Source organism: Felis catus, chromosome E1 (assembly GCF_018350175.1).
Source record: "Felis catus isolate Fca126 chromosome E1, F.catus_Fca126_mat1.0, whole genome shotgun sequence".
NCBI lineage: Eukaryota > Metazoa > Chordata > Mammalia > Carnivora > Felidae > Felis > Felis catus.
This window is the reverse complement of record NC_058381.1, coordinates 15,419,499-15,440,666: the sequence shown is the minus strand read 5'-3', so window position 1 is coordinate 15,440,666 and position 21,168 is coordinate 15,419,499. Positions and strand designations below refer to the sequence as shown.

At 39.6% G+C, this 21,168-nt stretch overlaps 1 protein-coding gene across 3 annotated transcripts in view; it reads right to left on the bottom strand.

Moving 5' to 3' along the window:
• Nucleotides 1-21,168, bottom strand: part of YWHAE (tyrosine 3-monooxygenase/tryptophan 5-monooxygenase activation protein epsilon) — a 54,565-nt gene that overhangs the window by 16,957 nt on the left and 16,440 nt on the right. Inside the window, exon 2 of one of the 3 annotated variants that reach the window (XM_019817370.3) lies at nucleotides 12,493-12,587. The exons of the other annotated variants lie outside the window; for them this stretch is intronic. Within the exon in view, the coding sequence (XP_019672929.1) occupies nucleotides 12,493-12,556 (64 nt within the window). The 5' untranslated portion in view covers nucleotides 12,557-12,587. The remainder of the gene's footprint in view (nucleotides 1-12,492; nucleotides 12,588-21,168) is intronic. 3 annotated transcript variants of the gene reach the window in all.

The window sequence follows — 21,168 nt, the reverse complement described above, 5'->3', positions numbered from 1 at the left end:
AACTACGTGGATGGAACTGGAAGTATTAGGCTAAGTGAAATTAGTCAGAGAAAGACAAATATTATGACTTCACCCATATGAGGACTTTTAATCTTCAAAACAGATGAACATAAGGGAAGGAAAACAAAAATATAAGAACAGGGAGGAGACCAAAACATAAGAGACTCATAAATATGGAGAACAAACAGAGGGTTACTAGAGGGGGTGTGGGAGGAGGGATGGGCTAAAATGGGGAAGGGGCACTAAGGAATCTACTCCTGGAATCATTGCTGCACTATATGCTAACTAATTTGGATGTAAATTTTTAAAAAATAAAATTTTTAAAAATAAATAAAACGTACAATGTAGTGGTTTTTAGTATATTCACAAAGTGGTGCAACGATGCCCACAATCAGTTTTAGAACAGTTTCATCTCACCTGAAAAAGAAACACTCCATACCCATTAGCCATCACTCCCCACATATACCCCAATTCTCTCAACCCTAAGTAACCACCAATCTCCTTTCCATCTCTACGGATTTACCATTCCGGACATTCCATATAAATGCAACCATGTTATGTAGGCATACCTTGTTTTACAACTGCATTGTTTACAAATTGAAGATTTGTAGCAACTTTGTACTAAGCAAGTCCTCAGCACCATATTTCCAACAGCATCAGTTCATCTCATGTTTCTGTGTCACACTTCAATAATTCTCGTAATATTTCAAGCTGATTTTTCATTATTATTACATTTGTTATGGCGATCTATAATCAGTGATCTTTGATGTTACAACTGTTTGGGGGCACCACAAACCGCACCCGTGTAAAATGGCAAACAATAAATGATGTGTTCTGTCCCACCAACCTGCTATTCATCTTCAGTACCATGTCCTGTCACCCCACACTCCACTATCTCTCCCTCTCTCCTCAAGCCTCTCTATTCTCTGAGACACTACAATATTGAAATTAGGCCAGTTAATAACCCTAAAATGGTCCCTAAGTGTTCAAGTGAAAGGAAGTCACACAACTCTCACTGTAAATCAAAAGCTAGCAATGATTAAGTTTAGTAAGGAAGGTATGGTGAAAGTTGAGGCAGGCCAAAAGCTAGGCCTCTTATGCCAAACAATTTGCCAAACTGTGAATGCAAAGGAAAAGTTCTTGAAGTTGAAATGAAAAGCACTACTCCAGTTAACACATGAATAATAAGAAAGCAAAACAGAGAAGTTTTAGTGGTCTGGATAGAAGATCAAACTAGCCACAACATTCCCTTAAGCCAAAACCTAATCCAGATCAAGGCCCTAACTTTCTTCTATTATATGAAGGCTGAGAGAGGGGAGGAAACTACAGAAGAAAAGTCAGGCCAGCAAAGGTTGGTTCATGAGGCTTAAGGGAAGAAAGTCCTCTCCACAACAAGGTGAAGCAGCAAGTGCTGTGGTACAAGCTACAACAAGTTATCCAGAAGATCTAGCTAACATAATTAATGAAGGTGGCTACACACTCAACAGATTTTCAGTGTTGATAAAACAGCTTTATATTATTAGAGGCCATCTAAGATTTTCCCAGCTAAAGAGAAGTCAATGCCTGGTTTCAAAATTTCAAAGGATAGGGTGACTCTCATGTTAGGTAGGGCTAAAGCAGCTGGTGATTTTAAGTTGAAGCCAATGTTCACTGACGAGTCTGAAAATCCTCAGCCCTTAAGAATTATGCTAAATTTGGGTGCCTGGCGAGCATAGTCGGTACAGCATGCAACTCTTGATCTCAGGGTTGTGAGTTCAAGCCCCTCACTGGTTGTAGAGATTACTAAAAATATAATCTTCAAAAAAAATTACGCTGAATCTACTCTGCCTGTACAGTATAAGGGAACAAAAGCCTGATGACAGCACATCTGTTTACAACACAGTTCACTATTTTTAGCCTACTATTGAGACCTACTGCTCAGGAAAAAAGATTCCTTTTCAAAATATTACTGCTCAATGACAATGGACCTGGTCACCCTAGAGCTCTGATGGAGATGGACAAGATTAAGGTTTTCACATGCCTGCTAACACAATATCAATTCTGCATCCCAAGAATCAAGGATAATTTCAACTTTCACTATTATTAACAAATACATTTCAGAAAGAAAAAAAAAAAGAAATACATTTCAGGGGTGCCTGGCTGGCTCAATCAGTACAGCATGCCACTCTTGATCTTGGGATCATGAGTTCTAGACCCATGTTGGGTGGACATTACGTAAATAAACTTTAAAAAAAGTGGACTTAAAACCAAAATGAGATATCACCTGTCAGAATGGCTACTGTCAAAAAGACAAAAAATAAGTGTTGGTGAACATGTGGACAGAAGGGAACCCTAATGCACTACTGGTGGGAATGTAAATTCGTGCAGCCACTGTAGAAAACAGTATGGAGATTCCTCAAAAAATTAAAAATAGACAGGGCGCCTGGGTGGCTCTGTCGGTTGAGCGTCCAACTTCAGCTCAGGTCATGATCGCACAGTTCGTGGGTTCAAGCCCCACGTCGGGCTCTGTGCTGACAGAGCCTGGAGCCTGCTTCAGATTCTGTCTGTCTGTCTGTCTCTCTCTGCTCTTCTCCCACTCATGCTCCGTCTCTCTCTCTCTCAAAAATAAAAAAATAAACATAAAAAAATTTTTTTAATTAAAAATAGAAATACCATATGATCCAGTAATTCCACTACTGAGTATTTAACTCAATGAAAATAAAAACACTAATTTGAAAAGATATATGCATCTCCACTTATCACAGTATTATTTACAATAACGAAGATATGGAAGCAATCTAAGTGTCGATCAAGAGATGAATGGATAAAGATATAGTGTGTACACATACATTCCATGGAATACTACTCAGCCACGAAAAGGAATGACCTCTTGTCATTTGCAATAATATGGACGGACACAGAAGATATTCTGCCAAGTGAAATAAGACAGAGAAAGACAAATACCATTATTTCACCTATATATGAAATCTAAAGAACAAAATAAAAGAACAAACAAAAAAGCAGGAACAGACCCCTAAGTGCAGAGAACTGGTAGCTGCCAGAGGAAAGGGAGGTAGGGGATGGACAAAAGTGTGAAGGAGAGTGGGAGGTATGGGCTTCCAGTTATGGAACGAGTAAGTCAGAGGGATGAAAGGTACAGCACAGGGAATACAGTCAGTGGTGTTGTGATAATGCTGTATAGTGACAGAAGTAGCTACACTTGTGGTGAGCATTGTATAATCCATACAGTTGCTCAATCACTGCTGTAAACCTGCAATTAATGTAACATTGTGTGTAAACTCTAAGAGCCAATAAAAAAAATAAATAACATAACAGGGGCTCCTGGGTGGCTCAGTCAGTTAAAGGCCCAACTCTTCATTTCTCTTGATTTCTGTTCAGGTCATGATCTCACAGTTCATGAGATCAAGCCCCGCATCAGGCTCTGAACTGACAGTACAGAGCCTGTTTGGGATTCTCTCTCTCTGTCCCTCCCTCACATGCATGCTCTCTCCCTCTCTCAAAATAAATAAATAAACTAAAATAATAAAATAACAAAGTAGGCCTGAAGGTTGACTCAACTGCTGCAATCTCAACTGCTGCAATCTCATGATAAAACTAACAAATAAGGGAGTTAGGTTGCTTCTTATGAATGGAGCAAAGAAAATGGTTTATTTTTTTTAATGTTCATTTATCTTTGCGAGAGTGTGAGTGGAGGAAGGGCAGGGAGGGGGACAGAGAATCCAACGCAAGCCTGATACGGGGCTCAAACACACGAACTGCAAGACCATGACCTGAGCCAAAGTTGGACACTCTACCGGCTGAGCCACCCAGGCACCCCAGAAAATGGTTTTTTTTTTTTTTTAATTTTTTTTTCAACTTTTATTTATTTTTTTGGGACAGAGAGAGACAGAGCATGAACGGGGGAGGGGCAGAGAGAGAGGGAGACACAGAATCGGAAACAGGCTCCAGGCTCTGAGCCATCAGCCCAGAGCCTGACGCGGGGCTCGAACCCACGGACCGCGAGATCGTGACCTGGCTGAAGTCGGACGCTTAACCGACTGCGCCACCCAGGCGCCCCAGAAAATGGTTTTTTGAGATGGAATTTACTTCTGGTTAAGACTGCTGAAATGAATCCAAAATCTATAAAGAACTTATCAAAATCAACACCCAGAAACCAAATAATCCAGTGAAGAAATGGGCAAAAGACATGAATAGACACTTCTCCCAAAGAAGACATCCAGATGGCTAACAGACACATGAAAACATACTCAACATCACTTATCATCAAGGAAATACAAATCAAAACCACAATGAGAGACCACCTCACCTGTCAGAATGGCTACAAATTAACAACTCAGACAACAACAGATGTTGGCAAGGATGTGGAAAAAAAAGCACCCTTTTTCACTGTTAGTAGGATGCAAACTGGTGCAGCCACTCTGGAAAACGGTATGGAGTTTCCTCAAAATATTTAAAAACAGAACTACCTTACAACCCAGCAACTGCACTACTACGTATTTATCCAAAGGATACAGGCATGCTGTTTCAAAGGGGCACATGCACCCCCCCAATGTTTATAACAGCGTTATCCACAACAGCCAAAGTATGGAAAGAGCCCAAATGTCCATCGACAGATGAATGGATAAAGATGTGAGATATACACACACACACAATGGAGTATTATTACTCAGCAATCAAAAAGAATGAAACCTTGCCATTTCAAACAATATGTATGGAACTAGAGTGTATCGTGCTAAGCAAAATTAGAGAAAGACAAATAGGACTTCACTCATATCTGGAATTTAAGACACAAAACAGATGAACATAATGGAAAGGAAGTAAAAAACCATAAAAACAGAGAGGGGGACAAAACATAACATACTCTTAAATATAGAGAACAGGGTTGCTGAAGGGGTTGTGGGTGGGGGTATGGGCTAAATGGGCAAGGGGCATTAAGCATGACACTTGTTGGGATGAGCACTGGGTATTATATGAAGAGGATGAATCACTGGATTTGACTCCTGCAATCAGTATTGTACTATATGCTAACTAACTTGGATGTAAATTTAAGAAAAAAATTTTAATTGGAAAAAAGACTTCTGAAATGACATTAAAGCATTTAAAATAGTACTTAGACTTAGTTGATAAAGCATTAGCAGGGTTAGGGTTAGGGTTAGGGTTAGGGTTAGGGTTAGGGTTAGGGTTAGGGTTAGGGTTAGACGTTGACTCCCAATTTTGAAAGACATTCTACCATGGGCAAAATGCTATCAAACAGCATCCCATGTTCCTGAAAGGAAATCAATGAATGCAGAAAGCCTCACTGTTGTCTTTTTTAAGACACTGCCACAACCGTCCCTACCTTCAGCAACCACCACCCTGATCCGTTAGCAGCCATCAACAAGGCAAGACATTCCAGCACCAAAAAGAGGACTCACTAAAAGTTCAGACACAGCATTTTTTAGCAGTAAAGTATTTTTAACTAAGGTATGTAATTTTTTTTGACATAATGCTACTGCATACTTAAGGACTACAGCATATTGTAAAAATAACTTTTATATGCACTAGCAAACCAAAAAATTCATCTGACTTGATTAGGATATTCGCTTCATTGGGATGTTCGCTTTACTGCAGCAGTCTGGAACTAAATCAACAATATCTCCAAGTATGCTTCTAATATGTTGTCTTTGTAACTGGCTTCTTTCAATTAGCATGTCTCAGGGTTCACCCAGAATGCAGCACCTAACAATATAGTTCACAAACTATATGGATAGACCACATTTTATTTATACATTTACTAGTTAGTGGACGTGAGTTGAATTTTCACTTTTTGGCCACCATGACTAACGCTGCTATGAATATTCGCAGAAGTATGCTTTCAGGTCTCTTGCCTATATTACCTAGCAGTGGAACTGCAGGGACATCACAGTAACTTTTTGAAGGAACTGCCAAACTTTTTCACAGGGGCTGCACTATTTTTACATTCCTACTGGCAATATAGGAAGATTCTAATTTCTCCATACTCTCACTAATATTTGTTTCTTTTAAAAAGAAAAAGTTACCTCAGTGTGTGCAAAGTCGTACACATCAAGGTTTTTATTTCTTTAATGGCTAATGATGTTGAGCATCTTTTCATGTGCTTACTGGCCATCTGCGTACTTTCTCTGGAAAATATTCAGATGCTTTGCCAATCTTTTAATTGGCTTGTCTTTTTACAATGGAGTTGCAGATGTTATTTACTTTTAAGACCCCAACTCTTCCCTCTTAGCCCCTCAACTTCCAGAATCTGTCCATTCCTGAAGGTAGTAGATTAAGGGAGAGTAGTAGCCATGAGTCAGAAAAGCACTTCCTACTACCCCTGGGTGTTCTATACAACCAGCGCTTTGTACCAATTTGCAAATTATGACTATAATGAAGCTCTCATGAAAACCTTGGTGTCATCCTACCCTTTTAACACCAGCAACAGAAACATGATCCTACCTATAAAGTACTCCAAAACTTTACGTGAAAACTCATTTATCCAAAACTGGCCACACCTTCGAAACCACCATCAGCAGGATTAGCGCAATTATATTCACATAAAATGCTCAATTTAACTAGTATTTCACAAAGTCTTCTCTGCAATAACTATTTTCTCAATGTGATCTAAGCACTTCTGGGATGGGGGATGGCTGTCAAATCTGTTTGCAGCAGGTATGATCAAAACTTATGAACCAGTGAATAGAGTGTCACTGTCAAAGACTACATGTGGATGCAGAGGCAATTTGGTACAAAAACTCTGGACAAAATTTGGGAGACTTCCAAGTAGCTTGGGGACAATAGGTAGCTGACTGAAAATCATCAAAGAAACTGAAATTTAGAATACTAGCAACAGAAAGGGCACAATAATCAAACATACTAATAAATGCCTGTTTGGGGGCACCTGGGTGGCTTAGTCAGTTAAAGCATCTGACTTTGTCTCAGGTCATGATCTCACAGTTCGTGAGTTCGAGTTCCGCTTTGGGTGAACTTGAGCCCTGCTTCTGTCTGTCTGTCTCTCTCTCTGCCCCTCGATCATTTGTGCCCTTTTTCTCTCAAAAATAGTAATAATAATTTATAAAGTTAAAAAAAAAAAAGCCTGTTTGGTTCCAGGCCATTTCCCCTTACTGTGTAGTAATAGCCTAGTTAGACATCAATTACTTTAAACCAGCTTGCCTGTATTTGTTATGGGACTATCCTGCCAAAAGAAGTTCCCTATTTTTCACCCTGACTTTAATTTAGCTTTATTTCTTAGTTTTGCTCTTTGAAGTATTTGTGTAAATATATTCATTCAATAAACCATTCACAAATAAAACACCTCATGCCAGGCACTGTTCCAAATGCTTTGCAGGTATTAATGCATTTAATCTTCTCAACAAGCCTTTGAAGTAGGTAGCAGTATTATCCCCATTTTATAAGGAAATTGAAGAACAGGGAAGTTAAACTTGATCGAAATCACAAAGTCAGTAGATTATAAACCCAGGCAATCTGACTCCAGAGCTGTACTTTCATTTAATCATACTACCTCAGATTTGAATATTTATTTGAATTCATCTGGATGGGGATCCTTTGGTCTTTTCCTCCCCACCCCCCAACCCGGTCTTTTTCTTTTTTTTTTTTTTAATTGAAGTAAGAACAGATGCAATAAATAGATGCAGTGACAAGAGACACAAGCTTAATACATTAAAATTTGGCTTATTCTTGCTTAAAGCACATCCTTTTCCACCAAGTTAACCCTCCAGAACACTATCTCCAAAAAGCTTAATGCCCATGCCTAGCAGAATAACTCCCATGCCACTAAGATTTCTACATCAACGTCCCAGTAAACATGATTATCCCAAGATGTCCCCAACAGCTGGTAAAGCAAGTTTCTGCTGAGATTCAATAGCCCTGTAATCTTATAAAGACAAAGTACAAATCTACAAGGGGGCATGTTTCCACCTATTAAACTGACTAAAAATTACCACAATGCCTAATTCTACAGTTCCTAATGAGATCCAGGGTCAGAAGAGAAGCAAACTGTTCAGCATCCGTCATGGAAAAATGAGCAGGCACTGTACTAGCTGACAGAATTAATGTACCTTGTACTGAAGCATACAGGGTCATAACCATAATTATTCCCAATATGGAAAAAATACTTGCCAGTGGTTACAAAACATAATCCTGACTTTAAAACACAAAAACAGGGGCGCCTGGGTGGCTTAGTCACTTAAGCAACTGACTTGGGCTCAGGTCAATGATCTCACAGTTCATGGGTTAGAACCCCGTGTCGGGCTGTGCTGACAGCTCAGAGCCTGGAGCCTGCTTAGGATTCTGGGTCTCCTTCTCTCTCTGCCCCTCCCCCACTTGTGCTCTGTCTAAAAAAAATTTTTTTTAATAATTCAAAACCAGACAATTTAACTTAAGTGCCTAAACTCTCAAACACCACATTCAACGAACTTTCCAAGTTAAATGCTCATAGAAACAAGAAATTCTTAAGTCCAAGAACACTGAAAGTAATCATCCCAAGAAAAGAAAAAGGCCATAATAGCATCAGACACTGCCTTACAAAGTTTCTGTCACTCAAGGTTCTGGAGAGGTACTGGGTTTGCTTTACGTAAAGGTCGATCAGTTGGCCCATGACTGTTCTTCTTTGCCTAGGAAATTATTCATCACTCTGAATCAAACTCAAACATCTCATTCTATAAAGCCTTCCTGTGCTTCCCAATCCATGTACACATTTCTCTGAAGATCAGTGTTTTTTCTCCCCATCAAATATAACCTTCCAGTCAATCAATAATTTAGAAAATTCCCTTCCTGGGGTGCCTGGGTGGCTCAGCTGATTAAGCACAGAGTTCAACTTCAGCTCAGGCCATGACCTGACAGTTCATGAGTTCGAGCCCCACATCGGGCTCTCCTGTCAGTGTAGAGCCCACTTACCCCACCGCCCTCTGCACCTCTCCTGCTCACACTCTCTCAAAAATAAACACTTAAGAAGTAATTTTTTAAAAAATTACTTTCCTAAAAGGTCAAGAAATGTGTTTTTATCTATGTATTTCCAGAAGAGCATAGTATCTAATGCCACAAAAGGAACACAAACATGTGATGAAAGAATAAAGACAGTAAGACAAACTATATTATTTATTTTTGGGACAGAGAGAGACAGAGCATGAACGGGGGAGGGGCAGAGAGAGAGGGAGACACAGAATCGAAACAGGCTCCAGGCTCCGGGCCATCAGCCCAGAGCCCGACGCGGGGCTCGAACTCACAGACCGCGAGATCGTGACCTGGCTGAAGTCGGACGCTTAACCGACTGTGCCACCCAGGCGCCCCAAGACAAACTATATTAAATACAAAGACAGAAATAGGCTCTGGTGGGCTTGACTATGTCAGAGGTAAATGAAATCTTTAAGGATTCCTTCTAGATAGGACCAAAGATTCTGTAATCATCTGTCAGCAGTATTATTTGGTAGAAAACTTACTTATATCTGTCCCTAAAGAGGTCCCTGAGACCCAAGGTATCATCATCCTGAAAATCTGAGGTCTGTTCTTTAAATATATAAAGGGAAATTTAGTATAGTGTCTTATGTTATCTCACTTTGGTAACGTGCCTATACATTCAAATAATATTCCCAACTAACAAGACTATGGTATCTTCAGGGATCCTATCTTGAATCCTGTACACGAAATGACCAAAGGAGAACCAACACCATTTCACATTACAAGAGTCAAAGCATTTAGGGATATTGTGAGAACCTGGTCTAGAAGCTCCACTACTTATCATCAAGAGAAGACAAACAGAATAAGTAGGATTATAACATGTTTTAAATGGAAAAGTGACTGGTTGGTGTAAAAAACAAGGGTGGGTGGGAAATAAATCCATCAATGCAATCTATAAAAAAGGGTTAAAAAAAAAAAAATGCCACTTTTCCCAGTCAAGAGCTCCTAGGGCGCATTTAAGAGGATAGTGAAAGAAAAATCCTAGCTCTGTCCTTTATTTAAAAAATAGTCACACTGGGACGCCTGGGTAGCTCAGTCGGTTAAAGGTCTGAGGTCATGATCCCTCAGTTCTTGAGTTCAAGCCCCGCATCGGGCTCTGTGCTGAAGCCTACTTCAAATTCTATGTCTCCCTCTGTCTGCCCCTCCGCCGCTTGCACTCTGTCTCCTAGCACTGTCTCAAAAATAAATAAACATTAAAAAAATTTTTTAAAGATAATCACACTAGGTATTTACCCAAAGAATATAAAAATATTAACTCAAAGGGATACATGCACCCCTATGTTTACAGCAGCATTATCTACATTAGCCAAATTATGGAAACAGCCCAAGTAACCATAGATTGATGAACTGGGGGGAGGGGGAGGGGGAGGGGGAGGGAGAGAGGCACAAAGAAACTAAGTGTGTGTGTTTAATATTAGTCATAAAAAAAGAATGAAATCCATAAGGCACCTAGGTGGCTCAGTCAGTTGAGCATCTGAATTCAGCTCAGGTCATGATCTAGCAGTTTGGGAGTTCAAGCCCCGTGTCGGGCTCTGTGCTGACAGCTCCGAGCCTGGAGCCTGCTTCAGATTCTTTGTCTCCCCCTCTCTCTGCCACTCCCATGCTCATACTCTCTCAATAATTTAAAAAAAAAAAAAAAAGTTTAAAAAAAAGGGAATGAAATCTTGCCCATTTCCAACAACATGGATGGCACTAGAGAGTATTTATGCTAAGTGAAGTCAGTCAGATGAAGACAAATACCATATGATTTCACTCATATATGGAATTTAGGAAACAAAAGAGCAAAGGGGGAAAAAAAAAGAGGCAAACCAAGAAACAGACTCTCAGCTATAGAAAACAAACTTGGGGTGCCTGGGTGGCTCAAGTTGGTTAAGTGTCCGACTTCAGCTCAGGTCATGATCCTGTGTTTCTTGAGTTCGAGCCCCGCATAGGGCTCTGTGTTGTCAGCAGAGGCTGCTTCAGATCCTCTGTTGGCCTCTCTGCCCCTCCCCCGACTCTCTGTCTCAAAAAATAAACATTTAAAAGATTTAAAAAAAATAAACCGATGGTTATCAGAAAGGAGGTGGGGGTTGGGGGGACAGGTTACATAGGTGATGAGGATTAAGGAGTGCACTTGTGATGAGCACCAGGTGATGTATGGAACTGTCAAATCACTATATTGTACACCTGAAACTAACATTACACTGTATGGTAACTGGAATTTAAATAAAAGCTTTTAAAAAAATTAAAAAAAATAAAAGATAAGGATGGCTACCACCAAAAAAGCAGCAAAGAAGTGCTGACGAGGCTGTGGAGAATTAGACCCTGCAACTGTTGGTGGGCATGAAAAATGGTACAGTTGCTGTGTGAAACAGTAAAACATTTCCTTCCACAAAACTTGTTAAATACAATTACCATATAACCCAACAATTTTACTTCTGGGAATATACCAAAGAGAATTGAAAGCAGGTCTTGAAAACCTATTTGTACACACATGTTCACAGCAGCATTATTCACAATAGCTAAAACATGGAAACTACCCAAGTGTCCATCAGTGGATGAATGGATAAGCAAAATGTAATATATACATACAATAAAATATTATTCAGCCTTAAAAAGGGAAGGAAAGGGGCACCTGGGTGGCTCAACTGGTTAAGGGTCCGACTCTTGATTCTGGCTCAGGTCATGATCTAAGGGTTCTAAGATTGGGCCCCTAGTCCGTGCTAGGCATGGAACCTGCTTAAGATTCCCTCTATCTCTCCCCCTCTCTCTCTGTCCCTCTACTGCTCCTGCTGGCCTGCATGAAGGCAAGTTTCCCAAATCACTATGTCACATGGAAAGAATGCAAAGTTATCTTAGGGATGACTCAGAACTATAATGGGGATGGGGGAAGATCAGGAAAAAAACAAGGTACCTCTGTAAACTGTAAAAGTCTCTAAAATTCACATTGGTGTAATTATAAAAATCATCTCAGTAAAACTCTCTCTCTAGACTAATTATTAGTTCTCAGGAATGGTTGTCTGAAACAGTTTGGGACCTATCAAAATATATTTTATATGCATATATCTGGACTGATCAATAGAGAAGTTATTTCTTCCTGAGATAAAAATATTTTTTTAATGTTTGTTTATTTTTGAGAGAGAGCGAGCGAGCATGCAAGCATGCGCGTGGTCGGGGGAGGGGCAGAGAAAGAAGTGGGAAAGAGAATCTGAAACAGGCTCCCTGCTGACAGCAGAGAGCCCAACACTGGGCTCAAAACCTGTGAATCGTGAGATCAAGACCTGAGCCAAGTCAGGCGCTTAACCTGCCCTTATAGTTCTTTTTGCTAAATAATATTCTATTAAATAATAGTACATCTACCAAAAGAGGTAAATCTACTGTACAATTATAAATGACAGTGTAAGACCTGTACATTCCAAATGCCACTATCTTTCCCTTACCTTGAATATTCTTTCATCACATGATGACTATTATCTTACAGACACTTCACTTATTTTTAAAAATCTAAAAATAAGGATAAATACCACAGAAAAGACTTACCATCATGGAAAGCCACTTGCACTAGAAGAGAACAGCAAGAAGAGAACAAAACATCCTGCAGCATTTTCCCAGCTGCTGCGAAAAAGTACTTTATCCTTTGATGATAAAAAGAGGTAAACTTATTAGAAGGAGTGTGTCAACAGTTTAAATTTTAAGAATGTCCCCATCTTATGATTATCAGAGATATTAACACTGAGGGGAGAGACCCCTGTGTGAACATGAATGACTCTTGCACCATATGTAAAAAATATATATATTTGCGTCTTCTGGGCTCAAAAAGGAGGAAGTACAGCAGCAAAGAAAAACCTGATGTCCGCATGGGGGGGTGGGACACCCAAGTGAATAAAAACCAAAAACCCAGACCTGCTCCAGCAAATACATTGGAAGAATAGCTAAATAAGGACCACAGGGAGAACTAAAAGACCTAAAATAAACGCCAGAGAAACAAACCTCAGTAGTTAGGAGGCACCTGGGTGGCTCAGTCAGTTGAGCGTCCTAATCAGGTCATGATCCTGGGGGTCATGGAATGGAGCCCAAGTCTGGCTCTATGCTGAGCGTGGGGCATGCTTAAGATATATATTCTTTCTTTCTTTCTCTCTCTCTCTCTCTCTCTCTCTCCCCCTCCCTCCCTCCCTCCCTCCCTCCCTCCCTCTGCCCCCTTCCCTGCTTGTTCCAGTATGTACTGCACGCTCACACGCATGCTCTCTCTCTTAAAACAAATTTCTAATGTAAATCTCCATACTTAATTTTAAAGAGATGCAGTTTAGAAATAAAGGAATGAAAAGGAACTCCACCAGAGAATTAGTCTACACAGAAATGGTGAAGTATCACGCCCCTTTACTCATTCATATTCTGAAGCTACCAGAGAAGTAAAATGTCCTTCATTTGGCATGCACATATTTAAGATAACAGTCAAAGGATGATTTTACTCATCTTCAGTAAAGTTAGCATATAAATTTTAAACAATCCCCTAAAATTCTAGAAAGCAGAGTAGCCTGGATGAAATCTACTTAGCATCTCAATTTGAAAACACAAAAGAGGCTGTAAACAGGTTTAAACCTTTTCTAAAGAATCAATAGCCTGGGGGGGAGGATATGCTTGGGAACAAAATTACTCCCCAAATTTCAGAGACTTCACACAAGGTTTCTTAAGTGAGGAACTACGCCTTTTGATAGTTGAGGATTCCTGGTCAAAGCAGAAAAGGGAAAAACAAAATAATCAGGAAAGGGGTTTTCACTGCCTCTACAGTTACGCACGTAAGTGCTGCTCACATTTCACTGATGAACAGCTCACATGGCCCTTCTGCCTAAGTACAGAAGTTGTGAAAAGAGGGGAGGAAGCACTAGTGTATCAATATAAAAGAAAAAGAAAAGCCAATGAAACCACACTAAAATTAAAAAAAAAAAAAAGGCTGTCAAGTCAAAGCAGACATTATTTTTAAAAGATACACATAGTGGGGTGCCTGGGTGACTCAGTGAGCTAAGCGTCTGACTCTTGATTTCTACTCAGATCATGATCTCACGGTCCATGGGTTCCAACTCTGTGTCAGGCTTATAGCTGACAGCACAGAGCCTGATTGGGATTCTCAAAATTAATAAATACACCTTAAAAAAATTTTATGTCAAAGTTCAGGTATTATGCTTCTTTTAGAACTGATGGACTTACACAATATCCAAGGAATGGCTGAAATTATCAGCCAAACGAAATTTGGACAATCTCTAAACAGCCAATTCATAGATAATTCAATGACAATCAATACTCTGCCTTACAGATTTATAAAAGATCCAAATAACTTGGTAGCAAAGACTCTGCTGTTAATACTTAGGAATACACCAGGGTGCCTAGGTGGTTCAGTCAGTTGAGCACCAAACTTCAGCTAAGGTCATGATCTCGTTCGTGGTTCATGGGTTTGAGTCCTGCATCGGTGCAGAGCCTGCTTCCGAGCCCCTGTCCCCCTCTCTCTCTGCACCTCCCCTGCTTGTGTTCTCTCTCAGAAATAAACTTTTAAAAATGAAAGAAAAAAACATTTAGGAATACATAGATACACAGATTTTTCTAAATACCATTCACTTTATCACATCGACAAATACTCCATTGGAGATACCAGTTCTGTACCATAAAGCATGGAAAATAAATTTTCATTTGACAATCTTAAGGGAGAGTACAGTATCAGTTAACCATACAACAAATTCAGTATAATCCCTATGGAACATGATTTTTGACATAACTACACTCTAATAAACCCATGAGATTAAGCTGGTTACAAAACATTCTTAGCTAAACTTATAATGGTTGTTAAACATTAAATCCCTGCCAAATTTGACAATTTTAACTTTATCATAAATAATTCGACTGCTTAAGTCTACTCAAAGTTTGTGGTGCCATCATTTTAAAGTCTATTTGCACTTGAGTGGGCTTCCAAATCACTAAGGAATTCTAGGAGATGCTAAAACATAGTTTACGATTTTGCATTACTCAAAACTGTAATTCAATCTATAAAAAAAAAAAAAGTCTTGGTGTACCTGGGTGGCTCATTTGGTGAAGTGACCAACTCTTGATTTCAGCTCACGTCATGATCTCACAGTTTGTAGGTTCAAGCCTCATATCTGGCTCTTTGCTCAGTGCAGAGAGCCTGCTTGGGATTCTCTCTCTCCCCCCCTCTCTCTGCCCCTCCCCAGCTTGCATGCTCTCTCTCAAAAATAAATACTTTTAAAAAATAAATTTTTAGAAGTTATAAAGGAAGGAAATTTGAAGTAAATAATTTTGCAAGATTTGAAGCTTCTCCTGGGATTTTTAAGCAAGAGTTTAAACGGCTTCAAGTGGACAGAATTAATAAATTAATTTAGAAGTCAATAGAAGTATACTTTGTGTTGGAGGAAATAGGATTTTTGAAATAGAAAATATGTCTGGGAAGCCTCTCTAAAGAGGTCCTATTCAATTCTAGTAACACTTCCACAATTCTCACTTGTACTCTCAGTAAGTGGACCAAAAAACACACACACACTTTGAGAAACATAGCATGCTAGGAAAACACCACCTTTACAGCCAGAAAGACTCAGATGAGACTTTCTTCCTGCCTTACGTATTTATTTACAAGCTATTTAACCTACGTCAGGTAATCTCTGTAAGACTGTTTCCTGATCAGAGATACCCACCTCTCACTAGGTTCTGAGAGTTAAAAGGAAGACTGCATAGGCAAATTCTGTAGCAAGTAACAGAACTCAACAGCATCTTAAAAATCCTTTTCTTTGCTTGCCTCTCTTCCAAGATTTAAAAAAAGGGGGACAGAGGAATCCAGGAGGATGTAAGCCCTCAGAGGAATGTTAACAATGTGCTTGATGCAGTAATGAGCTAAATAAAGAACACGGTTTAGAATCTAAGCCTAATAAATAGAACCTTTTGCATCACCTAACTCCATCTCCTCTTTCTAGCCCAGATAACTCCATTCTTAGGCCTCACATGCTTAATTCCAATACTGCACTCTTGATGACATATCTGAAAGAACCTTCCTCTCTCACTACCCAAATCTTATCCACTGGATAGCTCGCCTATTACTCAAGCTTTCCCTAATAATTATTCACAATGCTATCCTCAATGCCCCTTTTCTCAAATTCCTGTATCACATAAGCTAGCAAAATCATTTTGTTTTTAGCCACAATTCTCCTTAAAGTGGACTGTAAGATCCTTTACATTGAGTATTATAGTAAATTCTTTTATCATTCACAAGGGGAAACTCATTCTCAAAACTCACTAAATACCTATTGATTAAAAAGCCCAAGAATGGATTTACAGGAGAAATCCTTAGGAATGCTTTTGAAGGTACCAAGAGAGGAATTCCTAATTATATCAAATGATCAAAATGTAATATAAAAATGTTGACACAGGGGAAAATGATAAAAATCGACAAATGAAGGGAAGAAACATTAAGAAGCCCATAAGGTATGCAGTGCCAACTCTAAAACAAGATAAATAGTATTTTTAAGTCAGATTAAATATGCTTATTAGCATTTACAGCTAAATTTAAATCTAAAGTTATGCTACATATTCTATCATCTGCAAGGCAGAAAGTAATCCTTTATTACTGCACTTGGGCAAATATATCCACATAACTAACCATTACTCATTGTTCAAAGCTGGACAAAAATTAGACAAAAAAAGCTATGCAGTACTGCTACATAGCTTCCAATATTCTCAAACTCAGGATCCCTGACAATTACTTAACTGCTGAAAAAAACCGTTGAGACAGCCTCTCTCTAGAAGGGAACGTTACAAGGTCATCTAGTCAAAAGCAGCTGTATACCCCGATATACGCATTAGGTTTGGAGTACAGACCAAATGCCTGAATTTTTAATAAGCACACTCAGTTACTCTAATTCAGTCAGGCATATGAGAAACAATGATCGATTCCAGTGGTTCTCAATGCTGGCTGCACACTGAAATTCTTTAAGGAGTTCTTCTTTTGGGGCACCTGGGTGGCTCGGTGGGTTGAGTGGCCCAACTCTTCGCTCAGGTCATGACTTCGCTCAGGTCATTATCTCAGTCTGTGAAACTAAGCCCTGCTGTGGGCTCCTTGCTGAGAGCTAGGATTCTCTCTTCTCACCCCCTCTCTCTGCCCCTCCACCACTGGCCCACGAGTGCTCGCTCGCTCTCGCTCTCTGTCACTCAAAATAAATAAACTTTAGAGATGCCTGGGTGGTTCAGTCTGTTGGATATCAGACTTCGGCTCCGGTCATGATCTCATGGTTCATTAAGTTCGTGAGTTCGAGCCCCACATCAGGCTGTGCTCTCAGTGCAGAACCTGCTTCAGATCCTGTCTCCCTCCTCTCTCTCTGCCCTCCCTTGCTCAAGCTCTCTGTCAAAAATAAAACATTTAAAAAATAAACTTTTTAAAAAAAATGTTTGAAGGGGAACCTGAGTGGCTCAGTTCGTGAAGCCTCCAACTCATGATCTCACGGTTTCTGAGACTGAGCCCTGCATGGGGCTTTGCACTGACAGTGGGGAGGCAGCTTGGGATTTTTCTCTCTCCCTCTCTGCCCCTCCCCCACTCTCTCAAAAACAAACCGTAAGAAAAATGAAAAAACATTAAAAAAATAAAAATCCTTTTTAAAAAATGTTGAACATTTCTGTAATTTAACAAAAAGAAAAAAAATTTTTTAAGTTTATTTATTTTTAGAGAGGGAGAGAGGAGTGAGCAGGGAAGGAACAGAGAGAGAAGGAAAGAGAGAATCCCAAGCAGGTTCTACACTGCCAACTCAGACAAGAGCGACCAGGAGCTGAAACCCACGAACCCTCAAATCATGACCTGAGCCAAAACCAACAGTCAGACATTTAACTGACTGAGCCACCCAGGCACTCCAGACGTTTTTGTTTTAGACATTAGACTGACCTAGATTAACACACCATTTTTTAAATTTTCATGTTAGTCTGGCTAAACCCATCATCCAATTGGTTTCTAAAGTATTTTTTAATATCTACAATGTTTTGGTGAGAAAAAGGTATGTTGCTAAATGATATGTATGTTTCCATGAAAAAATGTAATACAGATGTGTACATCCACTCTTTTAGGAAACTTTCCATATTAACATCCATACGATCCAGATTTTTCTTAGTGATGTATCAATGGTGGAATAGGCAGCATTTTTCTTTATTGGTGTTATACAAAGTAATAATGTATGTCAAATCAATAGCATGTTGGGGGTCTATAAAATGGAAGTATCTTTTTTTTTTTTCAACGTTTATTTATTTTTGGGACAGAGAGAGAAAGAGCATGAACGGGGGAGGGGCAGAGAGAGAGGGAGACACAGAATCGGAAACAGGCTCCAGGCTCTGAGCCATCAGCCCAGAGCCCGACGCGGGGCTCGAACTCACGGACCGCGAGATCGTGACCTGGCTGAAGTCGGACGCTTAACCGACTGCGCCACCCAGGCGCCCCTATCCTCCTGTATTTGTACGTGCATGGACACTGGAGCAACGACAAAATTCTCGAAGTATATTCAAACCATTAACAGTAACAATAATTACTTCTGGCGGTACAGAGAAGCTGTATCTATTTGACAGGGCTGTACTATTGGACTTTATAACATTTAATTTTAGCTTTTGTAATTAAAACAGACATGCGTTTCACATTTTAAGTAACGTTTAAAATATTTAAATACATGAGTTCTTGTAGTGAAAACATTATATGCACTGAGCATTCATGAACTCGTTGTACTGTAAAATGAAAAGCTCCTTTCAGAAAAGGATGGTACAGAAGCCAAAGACCTCAGGTTTATTTACCTTTTTTTATAATGTTTATTTTTGAGGGAGGGAGAGAGGGCATGCAAGCAAGTGGAGGAGGAGTAAAGAGAGGGAGACACAGAATCCAAGGGAAGCTCCAGGTTCTGAGCAGTCAGCATAGAGCCGGGAGGAGGGGCTCGAACTCATGAACCATGAGATCATGACCTGAGCCAAAGTCGAACACTTAACTGACTGAGCCATGGGCACCCCAGGTTTGTTTACTTAGACCAGTAAATTCCACTCCTCAAAATCTCTCCTAAGCAAATAACCCAAATTACAGAAAATGCTATGTTGTATGTAAGTATTTCATTGCAGTATTACTAGCAATATACTAGCCAAAAACGTTTGTTACTGGATGTTACACAGCCAATAAGAATATTTACAAAATAGTTCATGATATAAGAAAAAATGTCCATAATATAAAACTGTGCAAAACGAGATAAAAAAGTATATAAAAAACAGGCTCCAGGGGCGCCTGGGTGGCTCAGTCGGTTAAGCGGCCGACTTCAGCTCAGGTCATAATCTCGCGGTCCGGTCCGTGAGTTCAAGCCCCGCGTCGGGCTCTGTGCTGACCGCTCAGAGCCTGGAGCCTGTTTCAGATTCTGTGTCTCCCTCTCTCTCTGACCCTCCCCCGGTTCATGCTCTGTCTCTCTCTGTCTCAAAAAAATAAACGTTAAAAAAAAAACAAAAAAAAAAAAACAAAAAAACAGGCTCCTCGCTGGCTCAGCTGGAAGAACGTGTAACTCTTCATCTCAAGGTCTCGAGTTTGAGCTCCAGACTGGATGTACAGATTACTAAAAAAAAATTTTTTAAAGACATATATAAAAAAGATATATAAAAAACAATGAAATAGTGAAACAAAACAAAATCTGCACAGAACACATCAGTTAATACAAGTTTTCTTCCCACCTTTGGTTTTTCAAATTTTCCACAAATATACATCTACACTGAAAAAAAATACAGAAAATATACTAGATAGAGGCTTTAGCTGGAAAATATCCAAGTTACTCAAGTCAATTTTAAAGCATTTTAGCCAGCTACTATTTTTAGTAATGATTGTCCTCAATTCCTCTCTGCTTCACAAGTGTCAGTAAATTTAAAAAATCACTTTCAGATTTTTAAGCTTAAATACTTGATGTCAAATAAAAATAAGAGAAAAAAGTAATTTTAATTATTTAAATCACATCTTGATTAGTCAAATAAGTCTACTTGATAATCAAGACTTGATGTGAAGACCTCTACAATAGGCCATTCTCTTAATCTAATTATCTTCAAAGTCATACAGAACTAAAATAAAATATACTGCTTTACATATTACTACTAGTATTCCAAAACTTTCAGCTTTTAAAAGCGTAGGAAAGAGGGGCGCCTGGGTGGCTCAGTCGGTTAAGCGTCCGACTTCGGCTCAGGTCATGATCTCACGGTCCATGAGTTCGAGCCCTGCATCAGGCTCTGTGCTGACAGCTCAGAGCCTGGAGCCTGTTTCAGATTCTGTGTCTCCCTCTCTCTCTGACCCTCCCCCATTCATATTGTCTCTATCTCAAAAATAAATAAACGTTAAAAAATTTTTTTAAAGCATAGGAAAGAAAACTGGGTAACAATATTAATGCAGTCTGATAGACAAGAATAAAAATTAAAGACAAAATGACTAAAGAAATATGCTGGCAAATAACATCCTGAATGGAGGAAAACTAAATCAAGAAAGTCATAAGCAAGTTGCAGCAATGACGAATAAAAGACAAAGGCATAAAGGACCATGTTAATGGTTATCTGTTAACTGTCAGGAAGAGGAAAAACCAACTTAACAGCAAATAGTCTAGAGAAAAAAACCAACGTCTCCTGTGGCCGTTCCCCAGTGCCCCCAAATTACATGCCTTACAAATCACACACTGAAAAGATACATAAAGAAAAAGAAAAGGGGCACCTGGGTGACTCAGTTGTTGAGCATAGACTCTTGACTTCTGCTCAGGTTACGATCCCAGGGTCGTGGGATAGAGCCCCGAGTCAGGCTCTGCACTCAAAACGGAGCCTGTTTGGAATTCCCTCTGCCCCTCTCCCCATCTCGCTCTCTAAAACTGAGAAATAAAGAATAAAAAGAAAAAGAAAGAAAAAGGAAAACAGAGGGCCGTATTACTGTCTCATTAAGTTCCTACAGCTTCTTTCCTTTCCAGCCCTTTATAAAGTGTTAGTCTAGCAAGAGGTTACAAACAGTAGTTATTTTTCTTATGCTCAGCATTGTTTTATTTGCTCTATTCCTTGATTAAATAACAGTTGAGGGCACCTGGGTGGTTCAGTCTGTTAAGCACCTGACTTCCTCTCAGGTCATGATCTCTCAGTGAGTGAGTTCAAGCCCCATATGCAGCTCCCGTGCTGACAACTTGGAGGCTGGAGCCTGCTTCA